Genomic DNA, 26,786 nt, shown 5'->3' with positions numbered 1-26,786 from the left:
TGACAGCGACGGGTCATCAGTTGACAGCGACGGGTCATCAGTTGACAGCGACGGGTCATCAGTTGACAGCGACAGGTCATCAATTGACAGCAACAGGTCATCAGTTGACGCCGAGGGGTCATCAGTTGACAGCGACGGGTCATCAGTAGACAGCGATGGGTCATCAGTAGACAGCGACGGGTCATCAGTAGACAGCGACGGGTCATCAGTAGACAACGACAGGTCATCAGTAGACAGCGACGGGTCATCAGTAGACAGCGACCGGTCATCAGTTGACAGCGACAGGTCATCAGTAGACTGCGATGGGTTGAAAGCGACAGTTCATAAGTAGACAGCGACGGGTCATCAGTAGACAGCGACCGGTCATCAGTTGACAGCGACAGGTCATCAGTAGACTGCGATGGGTTGAAAGCGACAGTTCATCAGTAGACAGCGATGGGTCATCAGTAGACAGCAACAGGTTATCAGTTGACAGCGACGGGTCATCAGTTGACAGCGACGGGTCATCAGTAGACTGCAATGGGTTGAAAGCGACAGTTCATCAGTAGACAGCGATGGGACATCAGTAGACAGCAACAGGTTATCAGTTGACAGCGACGGGTCATCAGTTGACAGCGACGGGTCATCAGTTGACAGCGAGGGGTCTTCAGTTGACAGCGAGGGGTCTTCAGTTGACAGCGACAGGTCATCAGTTGACAGCGACAGGTCATCAGTTGACAGCGACGGGTCATCAGTTGACAGCGACGGGTCATCAGTAGACTATGATGGGTCATCAGTAGATAGCAACAGGTCATCAGCAGACAGGGACAAGTCATCAGCAGACAGCGACAGGTCATCAGTAGACAGCGACGGGTCATCAGTAGGCAGCGACAGGTCATCAGTAGACTGCGATGGGTTGACAGTGACAGTTCATCAGTAGACAGCGATGGGTCATCAGTAGACAGCAACAGGTTATCAGTTGACAGCAACAGGTCATCAGTTGACAGCGACGGGTCATCAGTTGACAGCGACGGGTCATCAGTTGACAGCGACGGGTCATCAATTGACAGCAACAGGTCATCAGTTGACGCCGAGGGGTCATCAGTTGACAGCGACGGGTCATCAGTAGACAGCGATGGGTCATCAGTAGACAGCGACGGGTCATCAGTAGACAGCGACGGGTCATCAGTAGACAACGACAGGTCATCAGTAGACAGCGACGGGTCATCAGTAGACAGCGACCGGTCATCAGTAGACAACGACAGGTCATCAGTAGACAACGACAGGTCATCAGTAGACAGTGACGGGTCATCAGTAGACAACGACAGGTCATCAGTAGACAGTGACGTGTCATCAGTAGACAACGATAGGTCATCAGTAGGCAGCGACGGGTCATCAGTAGACAACGACGGGTCATCAGTTGACGGCGACGGGTCATCAGTTGACGGCGACGGGTCATCAGTTGACGGCGACGGGTCATCAGTAGACAGCGACGGGTCATCAGCTGATAGCAACAGGTCATCAGTTGACAGCGACGGGTCATCAGTAGACAGCGACGAGTCATCAGTAGACAGCGACGAGTCATCAGTAGACAGCGACGGGTCATCAGTAGACAGCTACAGGTAATCAGCTGATAGCAACAGGTCATCAGTTGACAGCGACGGGTCATCAGTTGACCCCACGCGGTCATGGCGGTAACCCATCGGCACCTTGTGATCGCGTCATGGGGCTGCCGATGGCAGCGGGGAACAGCATAATCCCCATCTTTATCCAGAGATCCACCCGTGCCTGTTAACTAGTTAGATAGCGCGGTCAAATTGAAGTTTGGGACAATAGCAATAAGACATTACACCGCAGGGTGACCGCCATCACATGACGGACTCCATTTTCTATAATTCACTATTTCTTCCAGTGACATAACAACTGCTTTATCAGTTCTATTTTCTCTCTGTTATCAGGCTATGCATCCCATCTGGTCATTGTGCTGCCTCCTTGGGGTGGATTATGCCACCTTGCACCTGCTGACCCTTCTTTTGCCCCCGAACCTCCTCCAGACATGGGCCCTGGGCCTGGCACGACTGGTCGTCTTGACACTTGGCGTTCGTGAGGTGGGACGAGTGTCAAAACTGCCCCCCTGGTTACAGGGGGCTCCGTTACTGCTGTCCTCTGCCGTCCTCACCCTGCTGGTGCCGTGTTGTGCCACCATCACTGCGGTCCTGGCACCACGGGCCAGCGCCGGCCTCCTGCACCGATCGGGACACACGGACCTGTTCATCTACTCGTACCTCATCACGGCGACCTCCACGCTCGTCTGGCACCAGCTCTTCCTGGAGGATGAAGACGAGGAGGACACGGAGGAGTCATCGACCTCAGTGTGGAGATTACTCAACCTTCTGAGGCCGTACGGGTGGCGGTTCCTGTGGGTGTCCGCGTTTCTGGTGCTGTCTTCATGGAGTGAGTATAGGTTTGAGTTGTCGAAGGTTTAGTCATTATGTCCGATCATGAAGCGTCACACACCTTCCTACTATACGTTGTGTGTCAGATTCTCACCATTTGCCTGTGGGGTCCTCTATTCGTGATCCTCGTCTTTGGGAGTGTAGAACGGGTGCAAATAGCGTTTCTCGTTCTGGAGGACCCATCCTGTCCTCCATGACACAATGAGTATAGTGATGTGAGGGGGCACTGTGTTATGCTTCATCTCTCCTCTGGGGGCGCTGCAAAGAAATGAAACCCCTCCTGCAGAACTTCATCATAGATCCCAGCTGATCGCTCAGATCCCACATCTTCATATCGTCAAGGATCCATTGCAACAGAGATAATGGACAACCCCTTTAACTAGGACAGGCTCAGAAAACTGTATTATAGACTCCACTGTATAAAACACTATTGTGGATGATCTGTCCATGATTATAATTTGTGGCTTCCTGTATCTCATCTACCAGGTGAAATGATTTTGCCATCGTACACAGGAAAGATGACAGACTGGATCCAGGAGAAGAAAGATCCCTCCATATTCTGGAACTCCATCATGGCGATAAGTCTGATCACACTGTGCAGGTGAAGACACTGACCTCGGTTTTGTAGCTGCATCATTTCCTCTTCACCCCATCATCCTCCTCATAGACACAATCAGAGATACTGCAGCATCATCTCCCCCCTTCTCACAGACGCAGAGATACTGCAGCATCATCTCCCCCCTTCTCACAGACACAGAGATACTGCAGCATCATCTCCCCCCTTCTCACAGACGCAGAGATACTGCAGCATCATCTCCACCCTTCTCACAGACGCAGAGATACTGCAGCATCATCTCCCCCCTTCTTACAGACGCAGAGATACTGCAGCTTCATCTCCCCCCTTCTCACAGACGCAGAGATACTGCAGCATCATCTCCACCCTTCTCACAGACGCAGAGATACTGCAGCATCACCCCCCTTCTCACAGACACAGAGATACTGCAGCATCATCTCCCCCCTCCTCACAGACACAGAGATACTGCAGCATCTCCCCCCTTCTCACAGACACAGAGATACTGCAGCATCATCTCCCCCCTTCTCACAGACGCAGAGATACTGCAGCATCATCTCCACCCTTCTCACAGACGCAGAGATACTGCAGCATCATCTCCCCCCTTCTCACAGACGCAGAGATACTGCAGCATAATCTCCCCCCTTCTCACAGACACAGAGATACTGCAGCATCATCTCCCCCCTTCTCACAGACACAGAGATACTGCAGCATCATCCCCCCTTCTCACAGACACAGAGATACTGCAGCATCATCTCCACCCTTCTCACAGACGCAGAGATACTGCAGCATCATCTCCACCTTTCTCACAGACTCAGAGATACTGCAGCATCATCTCCACCCTTCTCACAGACATAGAGATACTGCAGCATCATCTCCACCCTTCTCACAGACATAGAGATACTGCAGCATCATCTCCACCCTTCTCACAGACACAGAGATGCTGCAGCATCATCCCCCTTCTCACAGACGCAGAGATACTGCAGCATCATCTCCACCCTTCTCACAGACACAGAGATGCTGCAGCATCATCCCCCTTCTCACAGACACAGAGATACTGCAGCATCATCCCCCTTCTCACAGACGCAGAGATACTGCAGCATCATCTCCCCCCTTCTCACAGACGCAGAGATACTGCAGCATCATCTCCACCCTTCTCACAGACACAGAGCTACTGCAGCATCATCCCCCTTCTCACAGACATAGAGATACTGCAGCATCATCTCCCCCCTTCTCACAGACGCAGAGATACTGCAGCATCATCTCCCCCCTTCTCACAGACGCAGAGATACTTCAGCATCATCTCCCCCCTTCTCACAGACACAGAGATACTGCAGCATCATCCCCCTTCTCACAGACGCAGAGATACTGCAGCATCATCTCCCCCCTTCTCACAGACGCAGAGATACTGCAGCATCATCTCCACCCTTCTCACAGACACAGAGCTACTGCAGCATCATCCCCCTTCTCACAGACATAGAGATACTGCAGCATCATCTCCCCCCTTCTCACAGACGCAGAGATACTGCAGCATCATCTCCCCCCTTCTCACAGACGCAGAGATACTGCAGCATCTCCCCCCTTCTCACAGACACAGAGATACTGCAGCATCATCTCCACCCTTCTCACAGACACAGAGATACTGCAGCATCATCCCCCTTCTCACAGACACAGAGATACTGCAGCATCATCCCCCTTCTCACAGACGCAGAGATACTGCAGCATCACCCCCCTTCTCACAGACGCAGAGATACTGCAGCATCATCTCCACCCTTCTCACAGACACAGAGATACTGCAGCATCACCCCCCTTCTCACAGACGCAGAGATACTGCAGCATCACCCCCCTTCTCACAGACGCAGAGATACTGCAGCATCATCTCCACCCTTCTCACAGACACAGAGATACTGCAGCATCATCTCCCCCCTTCTCACAGACACAGAGATACTGCAGCATCATCCCCCTTCTCACAGACGCAGAGATACTGCAGCATCACCCCCCTTCTCACAGACGCAGAGATACTGCAGCATCATCTCCACCCTTCTCACAGACACAGAGATACTGCAGCATCATCTCCCCCCTTCTCACAGACACAGAGATACTGCAGCATCATCCCCCTTCTCACAGACGCAGAGGTACTGCAGCATCATCTCCCCCCTTCTCACAGACGCAGAGATACTGCAGCATCTCCTCCCTTCTCACAGACGCAGAGATACTGCAGCATCACCCCCCTTCTCACAGACACAGAAATACTGCAGCATCACCCCCCTTCTCACAGACGCAGAGATACTGCAGCATCATCTCCCCCCTCCTCATAGACACAATCAGAGATACTGCAGCTCATCTCCACCCTTCTCACAGACATAGAGATACTGCAGCATCACCCCCCTTCTCACAGACGCAGAGATACTGCAGCATCATCTCCCCCCTTCTCACAGACACAGAGATACTGCAGCATCATCTCCCCCCTTCTCACAGACACAGAGATACTGCAGCATCACCCCCCTTCTCACAGACGCAGAGATACTGCAGCATCATCCCCCTTCTCACAGACGCAGAGATACTGCAGCATCATCCCCCTTCTCACAGACGCAGAGATACTGCAGCATCTCCCCGCTTCTCAGAGACATAGAGATACTGCAGCATCATCTCCCCCCTTCTCACAGACGCAGAGATACTGCAGCATCATCTCCCCCCTTCTCACAGACGCAGAGATACTGCAGCATCATCTCCCCCCTTCTCACAGACGCAGAGATACTGCAGCATCATCTCCCCCCTTCTCAGATGCAGAGATACTGCAGCATCATCCCCCTTCTCACAGACACAGAGATACTGCAGCATCTCCCCGCTTCTCACAGACATAGAGATACTGCAGCATCATCTCCCTCCTTCTCACAGACGCAGAGATACTGTAGCATCATCTCCCCCCTTCTCACAGACACAGAGATACTGCAGCATCATCTCCCCCCTTCTCACAGACACAGAGATACTGCAGCATCATCTCCCCCCTTCTCACAGACATAGAGATACTGCAGCATCATCCCCCTTCTCACAGACACAAAGATACTGCAGCATCATCTCCCCCCTTCTCACAGACATAGAGATACTGCAGCATCATCTCCCCCCTTCTCACAGACATAGAGATACTGCAGCATCATCCCCCTTCTCACAGACACAAAGATACTGCAGCATCATCTCCCCCCTTCTCACAGACATAGAGATACTGCAGCATCATCTCCCCCCTTCTCACAGACGCAGAGATACTGCAGCATCATCTCCCCCCTTCTCACAGACACAGAGATACTGCAGCATCATCCCCCTTCTCACAGACGCAGAGATACTGCAGCATCATCTCCCCCCTTCTCACAGACACAGAGATACTGCAGCATCATCCCCCCCCTTCTCACAGACACAGAGATACTGCAGCATCATCCCCCCCCTTCTCACAGACGCAGAGATACTGCAGCATCATCTCCCCCCTTCTCACAGACGCAGAGATACTGCAGCATCATCTCCCCCCTTCTCACAGACGCAGAGATACTGCAGCATCATCTCCCCCCTTCTCACAGACACAGAGATACTGCAGCATCATCCCCCCTTCTCACAGACGCAGAGATACTGCAGCATCATCTCCCCCCTCCTCATAGACACAGAGATACTGCAGCATCATCTCCCCCCTTCTCACAGACACAGAGATACTGCAGCATCATCTCCCCCCTTCTCACAGACACAGAGATACTGGAGCATCATCTCCCCCCTTCTCACAGACGCAGAGATACTGCAGCATCACCCCCCTTCTCACAGACGCAGAGATACTGCAGCATCATCCCCCTTCTCACAGACACAGAGATACTGCAGCATCATCCCCCTTCTCACAGACATAGAGATACTGCAGCTCATCTCCCCCCTTCTCACAGACGCAGAGATACTGCAGCTCATCTCCCCCCTTCTCACAGACACAGAGATACTGCAGCATCATCCCCCTTCTCACAGACGCAGAGATACTGCAGCATCATCCCCCTTCTCACAGACATAGAGATACTGCAGCTCATCTCCCCCCTTCTCACAGACACAGAGATACTGCAGCATCATCCCCCTTCTCACAGACACAGAGATACTGCAGCATCACCCCCCCCTTCTCACAGACACAGAGATACTGCAGCATCATCTCCCCCCTTCTCACAGACACAGAGATACTGCAGCATCATCCCCCTTCTCACAGACACAGAGATACTGCAGCATCACCCCCCTTCTCACAGACACAGAGATACTGCAGCATCACCCCCCTTTTCCCCACCTCCCTCTGGCCCATAGTCGGTGAGGCCATTCCTGTAAAGTACATAGTGTTTCCTGCCTATCAGTGATGATGGTTTTGTTGCGTGCAGTGCTGTGACGGAGTTCCTCTGTGATTGTGTGTACAATGTCACCATGAGCCTGGTGCCCACCCAGACCCAGGGGCGGCTGCTGCAGACCATCCTGGCGCAGGACATCACCTTCTTTGACACGGAGTCCACAGGTGATGTGCGCACAGACAACGTCTTACGGAGCCTCGCTGATTCTTTTTCTTGTCTCCTAAACATGTCGCTTCCTTTCCAGGTGACATCACGTCTCGCATTACGACGGACATCACAGCCATGAGCGAGGCGCTCAGCCACGAGCTCAGCCTGCTGATGTGGTACCTGATGAGGGGCATATTCCTGGCCATCTTCATGTTCAGCTTGTCCGCTAAGCTGACGCTCTTCACTATGCTGTGCCTCCTTGTCATCACAATTGTCCCAAAACTATCGGGGGCCTTTTCACAGGTGAGACTGATGACAGTATACGTCTGGTGATGAGCAAATTGCTCGGTAAGCAAACTGATCATTTTGATGCTCGAGTGCTTGGTACTTGTTTACGGAGTATGATAGAATCAATGGGAAACTCAAAAATCTTCTCAAAAAATGCTTGAGCTCCCATTGACTTCCATTATACTCTGTACAAATGAGTGCCAAGCACCCAAGCATCAAAATGATCATTACTGGTAGTGATAGCTGGACCCGCGGATACCTGGGACCTGGGACTTACAAAAAGAAAACCCAGTTCTGACCCGGAATTAATCCCGAATTTCTGGCCGGATACTGATCCCCATAGAAGTATATGGGGACCTGAGTTATACACTTTCAAATAGTGGTAGAAAGGGGTAGGGGGATTAGAGCAAGCGCGTTATACTTACCAGTCTCTGTGTGGCTGTAACACTACTTCCGGGGCACTCATACTTACTCCAGGGCCACTCATTATTCTCATGCATATGCACTGCTTCCCCCGCCCACCGGCAGTCCCGGCATTTGTGATTGGTTGCAGTCAGACCACGCCCCCCCACCCTGTGTGACAGCATTTCTGACTGTTTCGAATCACAAACGCTGCCTGCAACGCTATCATGGTGTAAAAATAAATAAATACAAAAATAAGCGTAGGGTCCCCCCATATTATGATACCCAGCACAGATAAAGCATACAGCTACAGGCTGCAAATAAAAGGAACGCATGCGGCTTTTCTTTTTAATTATTTATATAAATAATTTGAAAAAAAACGGCGTCCACCCGCCCTCCCTCAATTTTGATACCTAACCATTATAAAGCCGACAGCTGGGGGCTGGTATTCTCAAGCTGGGGAGATCCATGGTTATTTGGCCCCCCAGCCTAAAAATAGCAGCCTGTAGCCACCAAGAATTGTCACATCCCTTAGATGCAACAATCCCAAAATTTTACACTGCTCATCCGAATTGCCCTAGGGCTGTGACAATCGGGGTAATAAGGGGTTAATGAAAACCAGCATACGCATACAAAATATGCAGGTGTCTGTAAGAAAACCAGTATACGCATGTGTCAGTAAGAAGCTTAATCACATATCCATCATTTTCACAGGGTTTAGCTATAAAAGTCCAGAGATCCCTCTCAGCAGCCAATCAGGTGGTGCTGGAGATCTTCTCCAATATGAAGACTGTGCGGAGCTTCGCTAATGAAGATGGCGAATGTCAGCGCTACGAGGCCAAGCTGCAGGACATCTATGAGCTCAACAAGACCGAGGCCCTGGCCTACAGCTGCAACTTAGTGGCCAACAGCGTGAGTGCTGGGTATCTCCGGTATTGGCGTAGGGTGACATATAGGCCACGCAATTCTCCTCTGGGAATTTAGAAAACTTTCCATTTAGATCCCTGTCAGAGGGCTCTCACCCACCCAGCCAAATAAGATCTCCTGCTTTGCACTGATGAGCAGCAAACACCCGAAACATAGGATAAAAGACTTAAACGAGACACTCTTAGGTCCCATTCAGATGGCCATCATTATACACATACATGAGGACTAAGTCATGTGACAAGGCCCATTAAAGGGTGAGTACTGACTTTTAGGATTGCCTCATCCAGGTGGCACTAGAGTTAAAAAAACATTAGCAAATATTAAATAAAAATTAGAAATCTTCCTAATTTGTACATCGACCACCGGGGCCTTTTAGATTCTACATTCCTTTTTCAAAAATTAACACGTGCTCATTAGCCACAATGGTTGAACCTCAACCCTATTTTTTTTAAATAAAGCATCTAATCAGCGTGTGCATAGGCCATCGTGAAGGGAGAGGGATCAGTGGGACCTGTAACATCACCTATTGTGATTGATGGATCCTGCTGTAGATCTAGCAGAATGTAGAATGTTGAGCTGTATTTATAACCCCGCCCACATCACTGATAGGCAGCTTTCTGTGTATAACTCCTCCCATACCACTGATTGGCAGCCTTCTATGTATAACTCCACCCATACCACTAATTGGCTGCTTTATGTGTATAACCACGCCCACACCACTGATTGGCAGCTTTCTATATATAACCCTGCCCATACCACTCTGGTTGGCAGCTTTCTGTGTATAATCCCTCCCACGCCACTAATTTAAGTTTTCTGTGTATAACCCCGCCCACACCACTGATTGGCAGCTTTCTTTGTATGACTGTCCACATCACTGATTGGCAGCTGTCTATAACCCTGCCCACAACACTGATTGGTAGCTTTCTGTGTATGACCCCACCTACACCACTGATTGGCAGTTGTGTCTACCCCTGCCCACACCACTGACTGGCAGCTGTGTTTATAAACCCACCCACACCACTGATTGGCAGATTTCTGTGTATAACCTCTCCCATTCCATTCATTGGCAGCTTTCTGTGTATAACCTCTCTCATACCACTGATTGGCAGCTGTGTCCACAACACTGGCAGCTTTCTGTGTATAACCCAACCCGCACCACTGATTGGCAGTTTTCTGTGTGCATTGTATTGGGCATGGTTGTAGTACCAAGCACAAGATCAGTTGTCTTCCTGCTGATAAAACACTGATTGTATTGAAACAGTAAAACACAGCCCAGTGGCACATCGCTGGAAGCAGTATCTTCTTCATTACATCATGCTGCTCTCAGATTACATAGCAAAAACATGTTGACAGATTCCCTTTAAAAAACAGTTTGAACATTGCACCAAACTGAAGTGCAGCAGAGTTTTCAGCGGCTAACACCACGGTGGCTCGCATTAAGATACTAACATTCAGTGATTTATCCCCACAGCTGTCCGGGCTCGTGCTCAAGGTGGCCATCCTCTACTTTGGTGGCCGGTTAGTCACATACGGCGAGGTCAGCGGAGGCGAGCTGGTGTCATTTATCCTGTATGAGCTGCAGTTCACGTCATCCGTGGAGGTGAGACATGTACACGGGGCGGCCCCTGTATTGTGCACCGTCTACAGCTTATCGGGCTTTATAGGTGGTCTCAGTTGTAGAGGACGGATCAATGACACATTCATCATCCATAGTGTTTTCCGCCAGTGCCGCAGCGCACCTATGTAATTGTATAGCGTATGTATGGCGTATCTAGCGCAGTTCACTATGCTCATAATGAATTTTTCATCCCGTCGAGGTGAATGGCGCCAGTAAATGTTCCATGTGTGACGTTTCTGCCATACCGACTTCTCCTGTCCTGTCACCCCTCCGCCTGCTGATCTAGGTGCTGCAGCGCATGTACCCAGACGTTAAAAAAGCCGTAGGATCGTCCAAAAAAGTGCTAGAGTACATGGACCGGACTCCGCAACTGCCACCACCAGGAAACCTCAAGCCGACTCACCTGAAAGGACACGTCCAGTTCAAGAATGTCACATTCTCCTATCCGAAACGAAAGGACACCCCGGCTCTCCAGGTACGGGAGTATCCGGAGATGTTCACTCTCATCTCAGGCGGTGATTTCTGTAAATGTATCACATGTATACAGAACGATGCAAAAAGTTATCATTGCTGTAGAGCTAAGAAAGTGTTAAAAAATAGAAGTGCTAAGAGTTTCTCTTTATCAATTAGGAAAGTGAAAAGAAAAGCTAAATCATCAGTATTCGGTGACCGCCCGTCGCCTTCATCACTTCTTCTCATCCATTGTACTTAGGTATTGAGGAACTCGGCAGCCAAACATCTTGGAGAAACGACCTCAGATCTTCTGTGCATGAGGCTTGTGCGGATCCGTTTGTCTCTTCTTGTGATCTCAGACAGACGGGATAATGTGAGATCCATCATGTAATGCCATCAGGGAGGCATCTGATTGAGTCCACAATTATTCTGTAGCAGAATAGGGCAAGGACCCCCAAACATCCAGCCAATGTCATTAAGAACGAGAAAGAGGCATCCTAGACATGATGATCCGATCAGCAGAGAAAGAGGCGTCCTAGACTTAATGATTCGGTCAGCAGAGAAAGAGGCGTCCTAGACTTAATGATTCGGTCAGCAGAGAAAGAGGCGTCCTAGACTTAATGATTCGGTCAGCAGAGAAAGAGGCGTCCTAGACATGATGATCTGGTCAGCAAAGAAAGAGGCATCCTAGACATGATGATCCGGTCAGCAGAGAAAGAGGCGTCATAGACGTGATGATCCGGTCACCAGAGAGAGAGACGTCCTAGACATGATGATCTGGTCAGCAGAGAAAGAGGCATCCTAGACTTAATGATTCGGTCAGCAGAGAAAGAGGCGTCCTAGACTTAATGATTCGGTCAGCAGAGAAAGAGGCGTCCTAGACATGATGATCTTGTCAACAGAGAAAGAGGCGTCCTAGACTTAATGATCTGGTCAGCAGAGAAAGAGGCGTCCTAGACTTAATGATCTGGTCAGCAGAGAAAGAGGCATCCTAGACGTGATGATCCAGTGAGCACAGAGCCCTGATTTCACATCACCCCGTCTGTGTGGGATCACATGAAGAGACAGATGGATCTGCACAAGCCTCATACACACAAGATCGGGGGTCAGTTTCCCATCATGTTTGGAACAACCTCTTGCAGAGTTCCTTCACAAACTGTGGAAGTAGAAGAAATGATGAAGGCAAAGAGGGTAACAGAGCCTGATGTGATCTCGGGGTAATCTGGGACCAGAAGGTCACAGTGTATTGTAGATTGCAGATCCGCTTTACTGCCTGCTCACCATTCACCCTGAGTTGGAGCAAATTTAATTCCATCCAGCACTGAAGGGGTTAAGGTTCCTTTCTATCCTGCAGTGATCTAACAGGTAGTTGTAACCTCGGCTGCAGCCGCTCTCTTCTGCTATACGTATCCGCTCCTCACTCCACTCCATGTCGGCTATAGCTCATTTCTATTGCTGTCCACTTGGAAGGAGCCAGTCTCTGGAGAAGCTGAGGTGTCGCTTCAAGTTGCAGATGAGAAGTTCCTGCCGGAGTTTTATTTGTTGTGTCTTTCTCAAGTTTGTCTTTCTTACCTTGTATTGTCTTATTGTACTTGCCAGGCTAGTGTCTCGCTGGCCTTCACTACTCAGGATGAGTTCAAGGCCAGCAAGGGCCTAGGCACATGATCGGCGGTGGCCACCACAAAGGGAAGGACCCGTCTAGGGATGTTAGGGAGTGCAGGGATCACCCTGAGGAGGTGACCTCGCTCCCCTCTCCCTAGCATCAGGGCCCACCGTTATAAGTGTCCGCAGTATCCTTGTGCATTGCGGCACTTGCCGGAAGTTCCCAAACACCTAGCGGAGCCCCAGTAGTCACTGCGTGACAGACGGGTCGCCGAATATTAATGGTATTTCCATTTACTTTCTTCATTCAATTTCTATTTCTTTGTCGCTCCATTGGGAGACCCAGGCAATTGGGTGTATAGCTTCTGCCTCCGGAGGCCACACAAAGTATTACACTTTAAAAAGTGTAACCCCTCCCCTCTGCCTATACACCCCCCCTGTGCATCACGGGCTCCTCAGTTTTATGCTTTGTGTTGAAGGAGGCACACATTCACTCATGCTCCCATTTTAGTCAGCAGCAGCTGCTGATTATATCGGATGGAAGAAAAGAGGGCCTCTAACAGGGCCCCCGGCATGCTCCCTTCTCACCCCACTAAGTCGGCGGTGTTGTCAAGGTTGAGGTACCCATTGCGGGTACACAGGCTGGAGCCACATGCCGTTTTCCTTCCCCATCCCTTAGGGGCTCTGGGAGAAGTGGGATCCTATCCGGTCATCCAGGCACTGGGACCGGGCTCCCTCCGCAGACCCTGTGGGATTCTGACGGACAGGAGACTGACTATCATCAGGGACAGGGCCCTGCATCTACAGGTACTCTGTGTCCCCTTGGGGACGGTGCATGGAGCACCTTGGCCTCAGACGCTGCAGCGACTGCGGTGTTGGTATGAGACTCGGACTACCGCGCCGACCGCGCCTGCTCGCCGGCCGCGGTTTTAACTTTAGTCCCCGGCTTTTGCGGCCTAGTGCATTAAACTCCCGCCCCCGGGCCTGCCAGTCAGGGGTAGGGGCGGGACGGTCGGTCTGACGCCGACAGTGAGGGCTGGAGCACACGTAGTTGTCCTCCGCCCCCCTCACTAATCACTCTGGGGCCAGATTCCCGCACTTTTGTAGTTACGCCCACGGCTCCCTCCTCCCCTGTGAACGCCGACAGCCATGTTTTAAGCACATTCTGCCGGTGGAGGACTTCTGGCTGCATCTCTGGGAGACCCGAGGCAGGGAATCTGGGGGCCACACACCGCTTGAGCGGTCGGTAAGCCACACCGGTCACCCGATGCTGGACCCCATAGAGTGCCGAACTGTATATATATATATAGTATATTTGTATACATTTTCTGGGTTCGGCTGTACTGTTAGCTTGTGGCTATATATCCCTCAGTGATCACTCTCCTGGGAGACAACAGCATGTCGTTCACAAGGAGCAAGGGTGCCAAGACACAGGGTTACTTTGCAACCTGTACCTCTTGTGCGGCTATGCTACCTGCAGGTTCCACCTACCCTCACTGTGAGCAATGCTCAGGCCCTGTGGCACTCGCTCAGCCGGAGCCTGGGGCACTGGTGGGACCCTCGACCCAGGTAGAACCGCCGGTTTCCCCTGTCCAGGTGGCAGGGACAGAGTTTGCAGTTTTAGCTGAGAAACTCTCTGAGTCACTGTCACAATCCATGGCTCAGTCTATGGACAAATGGTCTGCTAAGATACTAGAAGCCTTGCAGTCCAGACCGGCCCTTACACAGGCCCCGGGCACTGCGGGATCGCCCCCAGGCCCCTCTCGGTCTGCGACGAAGCGTGCGCCTGGGGTGACCTCTAGTTATTACGTGGAGGACTCCGGCACGGACCGCAGTCCCAGACCGGCTAAGCGGGCTCGATTAGAATCTTCCCCGACTTCATCACGCTGTTTGGGGTCTCAGCATGAGGACTCTCTAGAGGATGAGGCGGAGGTCGCAGCCCAGGACTCTGACCCTGACGTTGCTCTCAATCTTGATACACCTGAAGGGGACGCCATAGTAAATGACCTTATAGCGTCCATCAACCAGGTGCTAGATCTTTCTCCCCCAACTCCACCTATTGAGGAGTCAGCTTCACAGCAGGAGAAACACCAGTTTAGGTTTCCCAAACGTACTCGGAGTGCTTTCTTCGATCACTCGAACTTCAGAGATGCTGTCCAGAAGCACAGGGCTTTCCCGGACAAGCGCTTTACTAAACGCCTTAATGACACACGTTACCCCTTCCCCTCTGACGTAGTTAAGGGTTGGGCTCAATGTCCCAAGGTGGATCCTCCAGTCTCTAGACTGGCGGCTAGATCCGTAGTGGCAGTGGCTGACGGTTCAACGCTCAAGGATGCCACGGACAGGCAGATAGAGCTCCTAATGAAATCCATCTATGAAGCCATAGGCGCGTCCTTTGCCCCAGCCTTTGCAGCAGTGTGGGCACTCCAGGCTATCTCAGCTTGTCTGTCTGAGATTAATGCGGTCACCCGTACCTCGGCTCCACAAGTAGCGTCTTTGACTTCTCAGGCGTCGGTATTTTCATCCTACGCCATGAATGCTGTCCTGGACTCGGCTAGCCGTACAGCGGTAGCATCCGCCAATTCGGTGGCAGTCCGCAGGGCCATGTGGCTACGCGAATGGAAGGCAGACTCTGCTTCCAAGAAGTTTTTGACCGGTTTGCCTTTTTCTGGCGACCGATTGTTTGGCGAACAATTGGATGAAATCATTAAGCAATCCAAGGGAAAGGACTCGTCCTTACCCCAGCCCAAACCAAAGAGACCTCAGCAACGAAAAATTCAAGCGAGGTTTCGGTCCTTTCGGCCCTCAGCCAGATCCCAATCCTCCTCGTCCAACAGGCCACAGAAGAGCCAGAGAAACTCTTCTGCATGGCGGTCTAAGTCACGTCCTCCAAAGACCGCCGGAGGCACCGTCTCCAAGGCGGCCTCCTCATGACTTTCGGCCTCCCCAAGCCGCATCCTCGGTCGGTGGCAGGCTCTCCCGCTTTTGCGACGCCTGGTGGCCACATGTCCAAGACCGATGGGGGAGGGACATTCTGTCTCACGGTTACAGGATAGAGTTCAGCTCTCGTCCTCCGACTCGTTTTTTCAGAACATCTCCGCCCCCCGAGCGAGCCGATGCTCTTTTTCGGGCGGTGGACACTCTGAAGACAGAAGGAGTTGTGATCCCCGTTCCCCATCTGGAACGGGGTCGCGGTTTTTACTCCAACCTGTTCGTGGTACCAAAAAAGGACGGTTCATTCCGTCCCGTTTTGGACCTCAAATTGCTCAACAGACATGTGAGAACCAGGCGATTTCGCATGGAATCCCTCCGCTCTGTCATCGCTTCGATGTCCCAAGGGGACTTCCTAGCATCAATCGACATCAGGGATGCCTATCTCCATGTGCCGATCGCTCCAGAGCATCAACGCTTCCTGCGTTTCGCCATCGGGGACGAACACCTTCAGTTTGTGGCACTGCCTTTCGGCCTGGCGACAGCCCCATGGGTCTTCACCAAGGTCATGGCATCCGTTGTGGCAGTCCTACACTCTCAGGGCCACTCGGTGATCCCGTACTTAGACGATCTCCTAGTCAAGGCACCCTCCCGGGTGGCATGTCAACACAGTCTGACCGTGGCTCTGGAGACTCTCCAGAGGTTCGGGTGGATCATCAATTTCCCAAAGTCAAAATTGACTCCGACCCAATCACTGACTTACCTCGGGATGGAGTTTCATACTCTCTCAGCGATAGTTAAACTACCGTTGGACAAACAGCGTTCGCTGCAAACAGGGGTGCAATCTCTCCTTCGGGCCCAGTCACACCCCTTGAGGCGCCTCATGCACTTCCTGGGGAAGATGGTGGCAGCAATGGAGGCAGTTCCCTTTGCGCAGTTTCATCTGCGTCCACTCCAATGGGACATTCTCTGCAAATGCGACAAGAGGTCGACGTCCTTAGACAGGAACGTCTCTCTTTCTCTGGCAGCCAAAACCTCTCTTCAGTGGTGGCTTCTTCCCACTTCTCTGTCGAAGGGAAAATCTTTCCTGCCCCCATCCTGGTCTGTGGTCACGACGGACGCGAGTCTGTCAGGGTGGGGAGCGGTCTTCCTCCACCACAGGGCTCAGGGAACCTGGACTCCGATGGAGTCCTCCCTTCAGATCAATGTTCTGGAGATAAGGGCAGTGTATCTAGCCCTAAAAGCGTTCCATCGGTGGCTGGAGGGCAGGCAGATCCGCATACAGTCGGACAACGCCACGGCGGTCGCGTACATCAACCACCAGGGCGGCACTCGCAGTCGTCAAGCCTTCCAAGAAGTTCGGCGGATTCTGCTGTGGGCGGAGGCCACAGCCTCCACCATCTCCGCGGTTCACATCCCGGGCGTAGAAAACTGGGAAGCAGACTTTCTCAGTCGCCAGAGCATGGACGCAGGGGAATGGTCTCTTCACCCGGACGTGTTTCAAGAGATCTGTTGCCGCTGGGGAACGCCGGACGTCGATCTCATGGCGTCTCGGCACAACAACAAAGTCCCGGCATTCATGGCACGGTCTCAGGATCACAGAGCTCTGGCGGCGGACGCCTTAGTTCAGGATTGGTCGCAGTTTCGACTGCCTTATGTATTCCCTCCTCTGGCAATGCTTCCCAGAGTGTTGCGCAAGATCAGGTCAGACTGCCGCCGCGCCATCCTCGTCGCTCCAGACTGGCCGAGGAGGTCGTGGTACCCGGACCTGTGGCACCTCACGGTGGGTCAACCGTGGGCGCTCCCAGACCGACCAGACTTGCTGTCTCAAGGGCCATTTTTCCATCTGAATTCTGCGGCCCTCAACCTGACTGTGTGGCCATTGAGTCCTGGCTCCTAGCGTCCTCAGGGTTATCTCAAGAGGTCATTGCCACTATGAGACAGGCCAGGAAACCAACGTCAGCCAAGATCTATCACAGGGCTTGGAGGATCTTCTTAGCCTGGTGCTCTGATAAGGGGTTTACCCCCTGGCCGTTTGCCTTACCCACGTTTCTTTCCTTCCTTCAATCCGGAATGGACAAGGGTTTGTCTCTCGGCTCTCTCAAGGGACAAGTATCGGCGCTTTCCGTGTTTTTTCAAAAGCGTCTAGCCAGGCTTCCGCAGGTCCGCACGTTCCTGCAGGGAGTTTGCCACATAGTCCCACCTTACAAGCGGCCGCTGGAACCCTGGGATCTTAACAGGGTTCTACGGGCTCTTCAGAAACCACCTTTTGAGCCGCTGCGGGATGTCTCTCTATCACGTCTTTCGCAGAAGGTGGCATTTCTAGTGGCGGTTACGTCACTCCGAAGAGTGTCAGAGCTTGCAGCGCTGTCATGCAAAGCCCCCTTCCTGGTATTTCACCAGGATAAGGTGGTTCTGCGTCCGGTCCCGGACTTTCTCCCCAAGGTGGTGTCCCCTTTTCATCTCAATCAAGATATCTCCTTACCTTCGTTTTGCCCTCATCCAATTCACCAATGTGAAAAGGATTTGCATTTGTTAGATCTAGTGAGAGCACTACGGATCTACGTGTCTCGCACGGCGCCACTGCGCCGTTCTGATGCACTCTTTGTCCTTGTCGCTGGCCAGCGTAAGGGGTCGCAGGCTTCCAAGTCAACCTTGGCTCGGTGGATCAAGGAACCGATTCTTGAAGCCTACCGTTCTTCTGGGCTTCCGATTCCTTCAGGGCTGAAAGCCCATTCTACCAGAGCCGTAGGTGCATCCTGGGCATTGCGGTACCGGGCTACGGCTCAGCAGGTGTGTCAGGCAGCTACGTGGTCTAGTCTGCACACTTTCACGAAACACTATCAGGTGCATACCTATGCTTCGGCGGATGCCAGTCTAGGTAGGCGAGTCCTTCAGGCGGCGGTTGCCCACCTGTAAGAGGAGGGCCGTTGTCGGCCCTTTTTATCGGGGTATTCTTTTACCCACCCAGGGACTGCTTTTGGACGTCCCAATTGTCTGGGTCTCCCAATGGAGCGACAAAGAAGAAGGGAATTTTGTTTACTTACCGTAAATTCCTTTTCTTTTAGCTCCTATTGGGAGACCCAGCACCCGCCCCTGTGCCCTTCGGGCTGGTTGTTCTTTTGTGTACACATGTTGTTCATGTTGAATTGTTCTTTTGGTTCATGGTTTTCAGTTCTCCGAACATCCTTCGGATTGAATTTACCTTAGACCAATTTATAAGTTTCCTCCTTCCTGCTTTTGCACCAAAACTGAGGAGCCCGTGATGCACGGGAGGGTGTATAGGCAGAGGGGAGGGGTTACACTTTTTAAAGTGTAATACTTTGTGTGGCCTCCGGAGGCAGAAGCTATACACCCAATTGTCTGGGTCTCCCAATAGGAGCTAGAAGAAAAGGAATTTACGGTAAGTAAACAAAATTCCCTTCTTTGTTAATTGTTACAAATAAACCATTAACTCTATTTTCTCTATAAAGCATTCTTACTGTGCGCATTTTCTCCACACCTGCCTAACACTTTTGCACCGTACTGAATGTACTGATATATATTATTGTAAACCTCTAGGACGTCTCTTTTGACCTACGTGAGGAGCAGGTGACGGCTTTGGTTGGAGCTTGTGATGCCGGTAAATCCACCGTGGTGCAGCTGCTGCTGAAGTTTTATCAACCGCAAAAAGGAGACATCCTCCTGGACGGGAAACCGGTGTCCGAGTATGACAACGAGTATTACCGGAGAATGGTGAGTCCCCTGAGAGCGTGAATGTCGGAGGGGGTATTGGAGCCGCCCACAGCTAAAGTGCACGCGTCTCTTTATATTTTTAATATTATCACAAGAATGTACTGCTAAAAGACATACAACACTCTGTGTGTACAGTCATGGCCAAAAGTTTTGAGAATGCTACAAATATTAATTTTTACAAAGTCTACTGCTTCAGTGTTTCTAATGGCAATTTGCATATACTCCAGAATGTCATAAAGAGTGATCAGCTTAACAGCAATTACTTGCAAAGTCAATATTTGCCAAGAAAATGAACTTTAACCCCCAAAACACATTTCAACATCATTGCATTCCTGCCTTAAAAGGAGCAGCTAACATTGTTTTAGTGATTGTTCCATTAACACAGGTGTGGGTGTTGATGAGGACAGGGCTGGCGATCAATCAGTCATGATTAAGTAAGAATGACACCACTGGACACTTTAAAAGGAGGCTGGTGCTTGGCATCATTGTTTCTCTTCAGTTAACCATGGTTATCTCTAAAGAAACACGTGCAGCCATCATTGCTCTGCACAAAAATGGCCTAACAGGGAAGAGTATCGCAGCTACAAAGATTGCACCTCAGTCACCAATCTATCGCATCATCAAGAACTTCAAGGAGAGAGCTTCCATTGTTGCCAAAAAGGCTCCAGGGCGCCCAAGAAGGACCAGCAAACGCCAGGACCATATCTTAATACTGTTTCAGCTGCGGGATGGGACTACCAGCAGTGGCGAGCTAGCTCAGCAATGGCAGCAGGCTGGTGTGAGTGCTTCTGCACGCACTGTGAGGCGGAGACTCTGAGCAAGGCCTGGTTTCAAGGAGGGCAGCAAAGAAGCCTCTTCTCTCCAGAAAAAACATCAGGGACCGACTGATATTCTGCAGAAGGTACAGGGAGTGGACTGCTGAGGACTGGGGTAAAGTCATTTTCTCAGATGAATCCCCTTTTCGATTGTTTGGGACATCTGGAAAACAGCTTATTAGGAGGAGAAGAGGTGAGCACTACCACCAGTCTTGTCTCATGCCAACTGTTAAGCATCCGGAAACCATTCATGTGTGGGGTTGCTTCTCAGCCAAGGGAATCGCACCACTCACAGTCTGGCCTAAAAACACCGCCATGAATAAAGAATGGCACCAGAATGTCCTCCAAGAGCAACTTCTCCCAACTGTCCAAGAGCAGTTTGGCGCCCAACAATGCCTTTTCCAGCATGATGGAGCACCTTGCCATAAAGCAAAGGTGATCACTAAATGGCTCATGGAACAAAACATAGAGATTTTGGGTCCATGGCCTGGAAACTCCCCAGATCTTAATCCCATTGAGAACTTGTGGGCAATCATCAAGAGACGGGTGGACAAACAAAAACCAACAAATTCTGGCAAAATGCAAGCATTGCTTATGTAAGAATGGACAGCGATCAGTCAGGATTTGCTCCAGAAGATGATTGAGAGCTGCCAGGGAGAATTGCAGAGGTCCTGAAGAAGAAGGGGCAACACTGCAAATATTCACTGGCTGCAGTAACTCATTCTAATGTCAATAGAACCTTCTGGTCCCATAATATGATTGCAATTATATTTCTGTATGTGATGTAAACATCAGATAAACACAATTAAAAACCAGAGGGCAACAGATCATGTGAAAATAGCATTGTGGTGTCATTCTCAAAACTTTTGGCCATGACTGTACGTATCTAATTTATAAAGCTGAGTGTATGTATATGTGTGTGTGTGCGTGTGTGTGTATATATATGTGTGTGTGCGCACATATATATGTGTGTGTGTGTGTGTGTATATGTGTATGTCTGCTAAAGGAATCTGCACCGTCGCATTTCCAATCATAACATTTTGCACAGACACCCCATATGACTCAGGGAACGTCATACTGTAGGTGGAGAGATGGATAGAGAGAGAGACAGACAGAGAAAGACACATAGATACAGAGACAGAGATGGATAGAGAGAGACAGACACAAACAAACAGAGAGAGACACAGAGAAATAGAGAGTGAGGCAGACAGGGAGAGTGCGAGACATAGAGAGGCAGACAGACAGAGAGATAGATGGATAGAGAGAGACGGATAGAGAAAGACACAGAAATAGAGAGATGGACAGAGATATAGAGAGAGGTAGACAGAGATAGATGGATAGAGAGACAGAGAAAGAGAGATAGAGAGACATACAGAGATGGATAGAGAGAGGCAGACAGAAAGAGAGACAGACAGTGAGAAACAGAGTCAGACGGATAGAGAGAGAGACAGAGAGGTAGACAGAGATAGATGGATAGAGAGACAGACAGAGAGAGACAGACAGAGAGAAATAGAGAGATGGATAGAGAGAAATAGAGAGATAGATGGATAGAGAGACAGACAGAGAGAAATAGAGAGAGAGATGGATAGAGAGAAATAGATGGATAGAGAGAAATAGAGAGAGAGATGGATAGAGAGAAATAGATGGATAGAAAGAAATAGAGAGAGTGATGGATAGACAGAGAGAAATAGAGAGGCAGACAGAAAGAGAGACAGCCAGGGAGATACAGAGCGAGACGGGCAGAGACAGAGAGGCAGAAAGAGAGACGTATAGAGAGAGACAAAGACACAGAGAAACAGACAGAGAGATAGCGACAGAGAGAGACGTATAGAATGAGAGAGATAGACAGAGAGGGAGAGAAAGAGAGGGAAAGTGAGAGAGACAGAGACACTTAGTTACTATCCCGGGCAACGCCGGGTACCACAGCTAGAATATATATATACTGGATGCCTGAGTGATCCTAGAGAGGAGACAGACGTCCTCTGCGCTCTGTTGTTCCCTGTGGTCACGTGCTGCCAATGTCCATCCCAGTTATCGTATAATGTTAGAAAAATACATAAACTAATCTCAATGTATTTTTCAGGTTCAGGCCAATAACGTAAAAAGAATAAAAGTAAATAAAAAAACATAACATATCCTTCCTGTTAGAATGGAGCGTCTCCCCCATCAGTGTCATAATGCCAGTAACACCATTTTTTTTATATTTGTATATTTTTTTATATATATTTTTCATTCCACAGCGCTTTACATACATCAGCAACACTGTCCGCATTGGGGCTCACAATCTAAGGGGCACTTTGCACACTACAACATCGCAAGCCGATGCTGCGATGCCGAACGCGATAGTCCCCGCCCCCGTCGCAGCTGCGATATCTTGTGATAGCTGCCGTTGCGAATATTATCGCTACGCCAGCTTCACATGCACTCACCTGCCCTGCGATCGTCGCTCTGGCCGGAGAACCGCCTCCTTCTTAAGGGGGCGGGTCGTGCGGCGTCACAGCAACGTCACATGGCAGGCGGCCAATAGGAGCGGAGGGGCGGAGATGAGCTGGATGTAAACATCCCACCCACGTCCTTCCTTCCGCATATCCTACGGGAGCCGCGGTGACGCAGGTTGGAGATGTTCCTGGCTCCTGCTCCTGCCGCAGGAGCGAGGAACAACATCGGACCATCGCAGCAGCGTAATTATGGAATTCGCCGACCCTACACCAATAATACGATTACGACGCTTTTGCGCTCGTTAATCGTATCATCTAGGATTTACACACTACGATGTCGAGAGCAACGCAAGAAGTGCGTCACTTTCGACATGACCCCACCTGCGATGTTGTAGTGTGCAAAGTGCCCCTAAGGTCCCTCTCTGAATGTCTTTGTAGTGGGGAGGAAACACACGCAAACACGGGGAGAACATACAAACTCCTTGCATATGTTGTCCTTGGTGGGATTTGAACCCAAGACCCCAGCGCTGCAAGACTGCGGCACTAACCCCTGAGCCACCACAAGACTGCAGTGCTAACCACTGAGCCACCACAAGACTGCAGTGCTAATCACTGAGCCACCACAAGACTGAAGTGCTAACCACTGAGCACCACCAGACTGCAGTGCAAACTACTGAGCCACCGCAAGACTGCAGTGCTAACCACTGAGCCACCGCAAGACTGAAGTGCTAACCACTGAGCACCACCAGACTGCACTGCTAACTACTGAGCCACGGCAAGACTGCAGTGCTAACCACTGAGCCAACGTGCCGCCCACATCAATGATACTGTAGCTGATAAAAAAAATACATATAAAAGGTCTATTTTTGGGTATCACATTTTTTTGCATTTTTACGGTCCATCATTTCTGCAATAAACTGAACCCCCACAAAATTTGCAATTTACACACAAAAAAAAAAATCTCAATTTTTCACCTTGAGGTGGTGCGAAAACAAAACAGAGCCAAACTGTAGTGGATAAACTGTAGCTCCTCGTATGAGACACAGCGACTCTCCAGCACAAAGCTAAAACCTGACGGTGGGAAATGCCCCCAAAGTTTGTGCGGGTGCAGATTGATTGCTATGGCCTTATATCTGCGTGACAAATCCTGCAGCAATGAGACCCCCCTCTGGTGACACTGGGCAGTGATGTGCGGCATGTGCCACGTGGTGATGGTCTCGTGTCTTCATTGCAGGTGTCTGTGGTGAGTCAGGAGCCCGTCCTCACTGCCCGCTCCTTAGAAGACAATATCTCCTACGGTTTGGGGCACGTTCCTCTGTCGTCCGTGGAGAACGCAGCAGTGGCAGCGAATGCACACGATTTTATCTCAGCCATGGTGGACGGGTACAAGACAGGTGGGTGCAGCACAGATATAGCAGACATTTGTGGTGGTAGCCTCTGATCACACACGATTTCATACTTGCAGGTCTGACATTATATTGACCATACTGTCTCTTGCCGCCAACATTTGGTTTACTCTATAGTGCTAGTATAACAGTGCCATATATCGACATAATAACACTTTCATGCACTTAAAGGGGTATTCCCATCTCCAAGATCCCATCCCAATATATAGTAGATGTAATAATAATAATATTAGCAAATCCCTCCAAATGAAAATGTAGTATAGTTCTCCTGATCTACCATGTCTCTTACCTCATGTGCAGGGCATTGCTGCTTAGTTATCCATTGTTATGATCACTCATATAAAGACAGTTATTCCGGAGTTCAACGTGCCTATGACTCGTGTGAGTCTCGTATCGGTATTACGTATGGCCACACGCTCTCCAGACACGAGCGCCTTTGCTGCATGGAAATAAAGGCAGCCGCCCCGCTTCTGTCAGGAGAGTGCGCGGCTGTACCGGGTGATACCGATGTGAGACTCGCACGACTCATACACAAGTGGAACTGTACCCTTAGTTAGTTGCTCATGGTCATAACCATGGATACCTAAGCTACTGCAATGCCCTGCACAAGAGGTAAGACGGATAGCTAATCAGGAGACCTATACTATTTTGCTAGGTTTCTTACCCCATGTGCAGGGCATTGTAGCTTAGGTATCCATGGTTAAGACAACAAGCAACTAACTCACTATATGAGTGGTTGTAATTAAGCTGCAATGCCCTGCACATGAGGTAAGAGACATAGCTAATCAGGAGACCTATACTACATTGCTAGGTCTCTTACCCCATATGCAGGGCATTGTAGCTTAGGCATCCATGGTTAAGACAACAAGCAACTAACTCACTATATGAGTGGTTGTAATTAAGCTGCAATGCCCTGCACATGAGGTAAGAGACATAGCTAATCAGGAGACCTACACTACATTTCTATGTCTCTTACCCCATGTGCAGGGCATTGCAGCTTAAGTATCCATGGTTATGACCACAAGTAACTAACTCACTATATGAGTAGTCGTAACTAAACTGCAATGCCCTGCACATGAGGTAAGAGACATAGCTAATCAGAACTATACTACATTTCTAATTAAAGGTTTTTGTTAATATTATTATCATTACACCTACTACATATTGGGATAGGATCTTGGAAATGGGAATAACTCTTTAACTAAATAACTAAGCTTTTATAGTACCCGCCAGCTCTATGCATTACATGTGATATACAGTGTATACACTGCCATACAGTGCTCATATTATACCAGCAATTACCATAACGACTCCATACATGACATGGTCTAACAGTGCTATACAGTTTGTGAATAATACCGCTATAGAGTCTGCATTACGATGTTTAGTGGTCACACGTTTTGGATGGTGGACTTTAGTAGCAGCAGCTGCGCAGGTTGCTCACTCCTAAGGCCGACCCTGAATACACACAGCAATTAATGTATGAATCGTGGGCGTCCTGCAGATTATTTTAGTAATAATGCTGTATTTTAGGTGCCGGACAGAAAGGCGGACTCCTATCAGGAGGTCAGAAGCAAAGGACGGCCTTAGCGCGGGCCCTGGTGCGGGACCCCAAGGTCCTTATCCTGGATGACGTCAGCAGCTCACTAGACACCGAAAGTGAACTCAAGGTGAGATTTGTAAGGGCCGAGGTAGACGATCTGCCTGCTGCCATAAGTGACCGCTGATCTGCTATACACAAACGGTGTCATTGAATGACAGTCCGACCTCACAGAAAGATACAATCAGTCCGTGTTTGTAGAATATCATCCGTATCGGCAGCACACGCCCCATATACGCAGATGAAGCCGGTCAGACACTGCAAGCAGCTCACACTGGGCTAAGCACCGAGCGTACCCGAGCATCGAGCGTACCTGAGCATCGAGCGTACCTGAGCACCGAACGTACCCAAGCATCGAGCGTACCTGAGCACCGAGCAAACCTGAGTAACGAGTGTACCTGAGCACGGAGCGTACCTGAGTACCGAGCGTACCTGAGCACCAAGCTTACCTGAGCATTGCGCGTACCTGAGCCCTGAGCGTACCCAAGCATCGAGCGTACCTGAGCACCAAGCTTACCTGAGCATCGAGCGTACCTGAGCACCGAGCGTATCTGAGCACCGAGCATACCTGAGCACCAAGCATACCTGAGCACCAAGCTTACCTGAGCATTGCGCGTACCTGAGCCCCGAGCGTACTCAAGCATCGAGCGTACCTGAGCACCAAGCTTACCTGAGCATCGAGCGCACCTGAGCACCGAGCGTACCTGAGCACCGAGCATACCTGAGCACTGAGCGTACCTGAGCACCGAGCATACCTGAGCACCGAGCGTACCTGAGCACCGAGCATACCTGAGCACCGAGTAAACCTGAGCACCGAGCAAACCTGAGCACCGAGCGTACTCGAGCACCGAGCATACCTGAGCACCGAGCGTACCTGAGCACCGAGCATACCTGAGCACAGAGCATACCTGAGCACCGAGCGTACTCGAGCACCGAGCGTACTCGAGAACTGAGCATACCTGAGCACCGAGCATACCTGAGCACCGAGCATACCTGAGCACCAAGCATACCTGAGCACCGAGCATACCTGAGCACCGAGCATACCTGAGCACCGAGCATACCTGAG

At 50.5% G+C, this 26,786-nt stretch overlaps 1 protein-coding gene across 2 annotated transcripts in view; it reads left to right on the top strand.

The window, feature by feature from the left end:
* TAP1 (transporter 1, ATP binding cassette subfamily B member) overlaps nt 1–26,786 on the top strand; it is a 38,898-nt gene that overhangs the window by 8,332 nt on the left and 3,780 nt on the right. For both annotated transcript variants that reach the window (XM_075323244.1, XM_075323243.1), the window contains 10 exons: nt 1,938–2,433; nt 2,922–3,036; nt 7,392–7,522; nt 7,603–7,808; nt 8,910–9,107; nt 10,594–10,722; nt 11,027–11,215; nt 19,288–19,461; nt 23,949–24,108; nt 25,654–25,790. In XM_075323244.1, the coding sequence (XP_075179359.1) occupies nt 1,941–2,433; nt 2,922–3,036; nt 7,392–7,522; nt 7,603–7,808; nt 8,910–9,107; nt 10,594–10,722; nt 11,027–11,215; nt 19,288–19,461; nt 23,949–24,108; nt 25,654–25,790 (1,932 nt within the window). In that variant the 5' untranslated portion in view covers nt 1,938–1,940. The remainder of the gene's footprint in view (nt 1–1,937; nt 2,434–2,921; nt 3,037–7,391; nt 7,523–7,602; nt 7,809–8,909; nt 9,108–10,593; nt 10,723–11,026; nt 11,216–19,287; nt 19,462–23,948; nt 24,109–25,653; nt 25,791–26,786) is intronic.

The sequence above is a fragment of the Anomaloglossus baeobatrachus genome, chromosome 9, assembly GCF_048569485.1.
Source record: "Anomaloglossus baeobatrachus isolate aAnoBae1 chromosome 9, aAnoBae1.hap1, whole genome shotgun sequence".
NCBI classification, from domain to species: domain Eukaryota; kingdom Metazoa; phylum Chordata; class Amphibia; order Anura; family Aromobatidae; genus Anomaloglossus; species Anomaloglossus baeobatrachus.
This window is presented reverse-complemented; position numbering and strand designations above follow the sequence as displayed.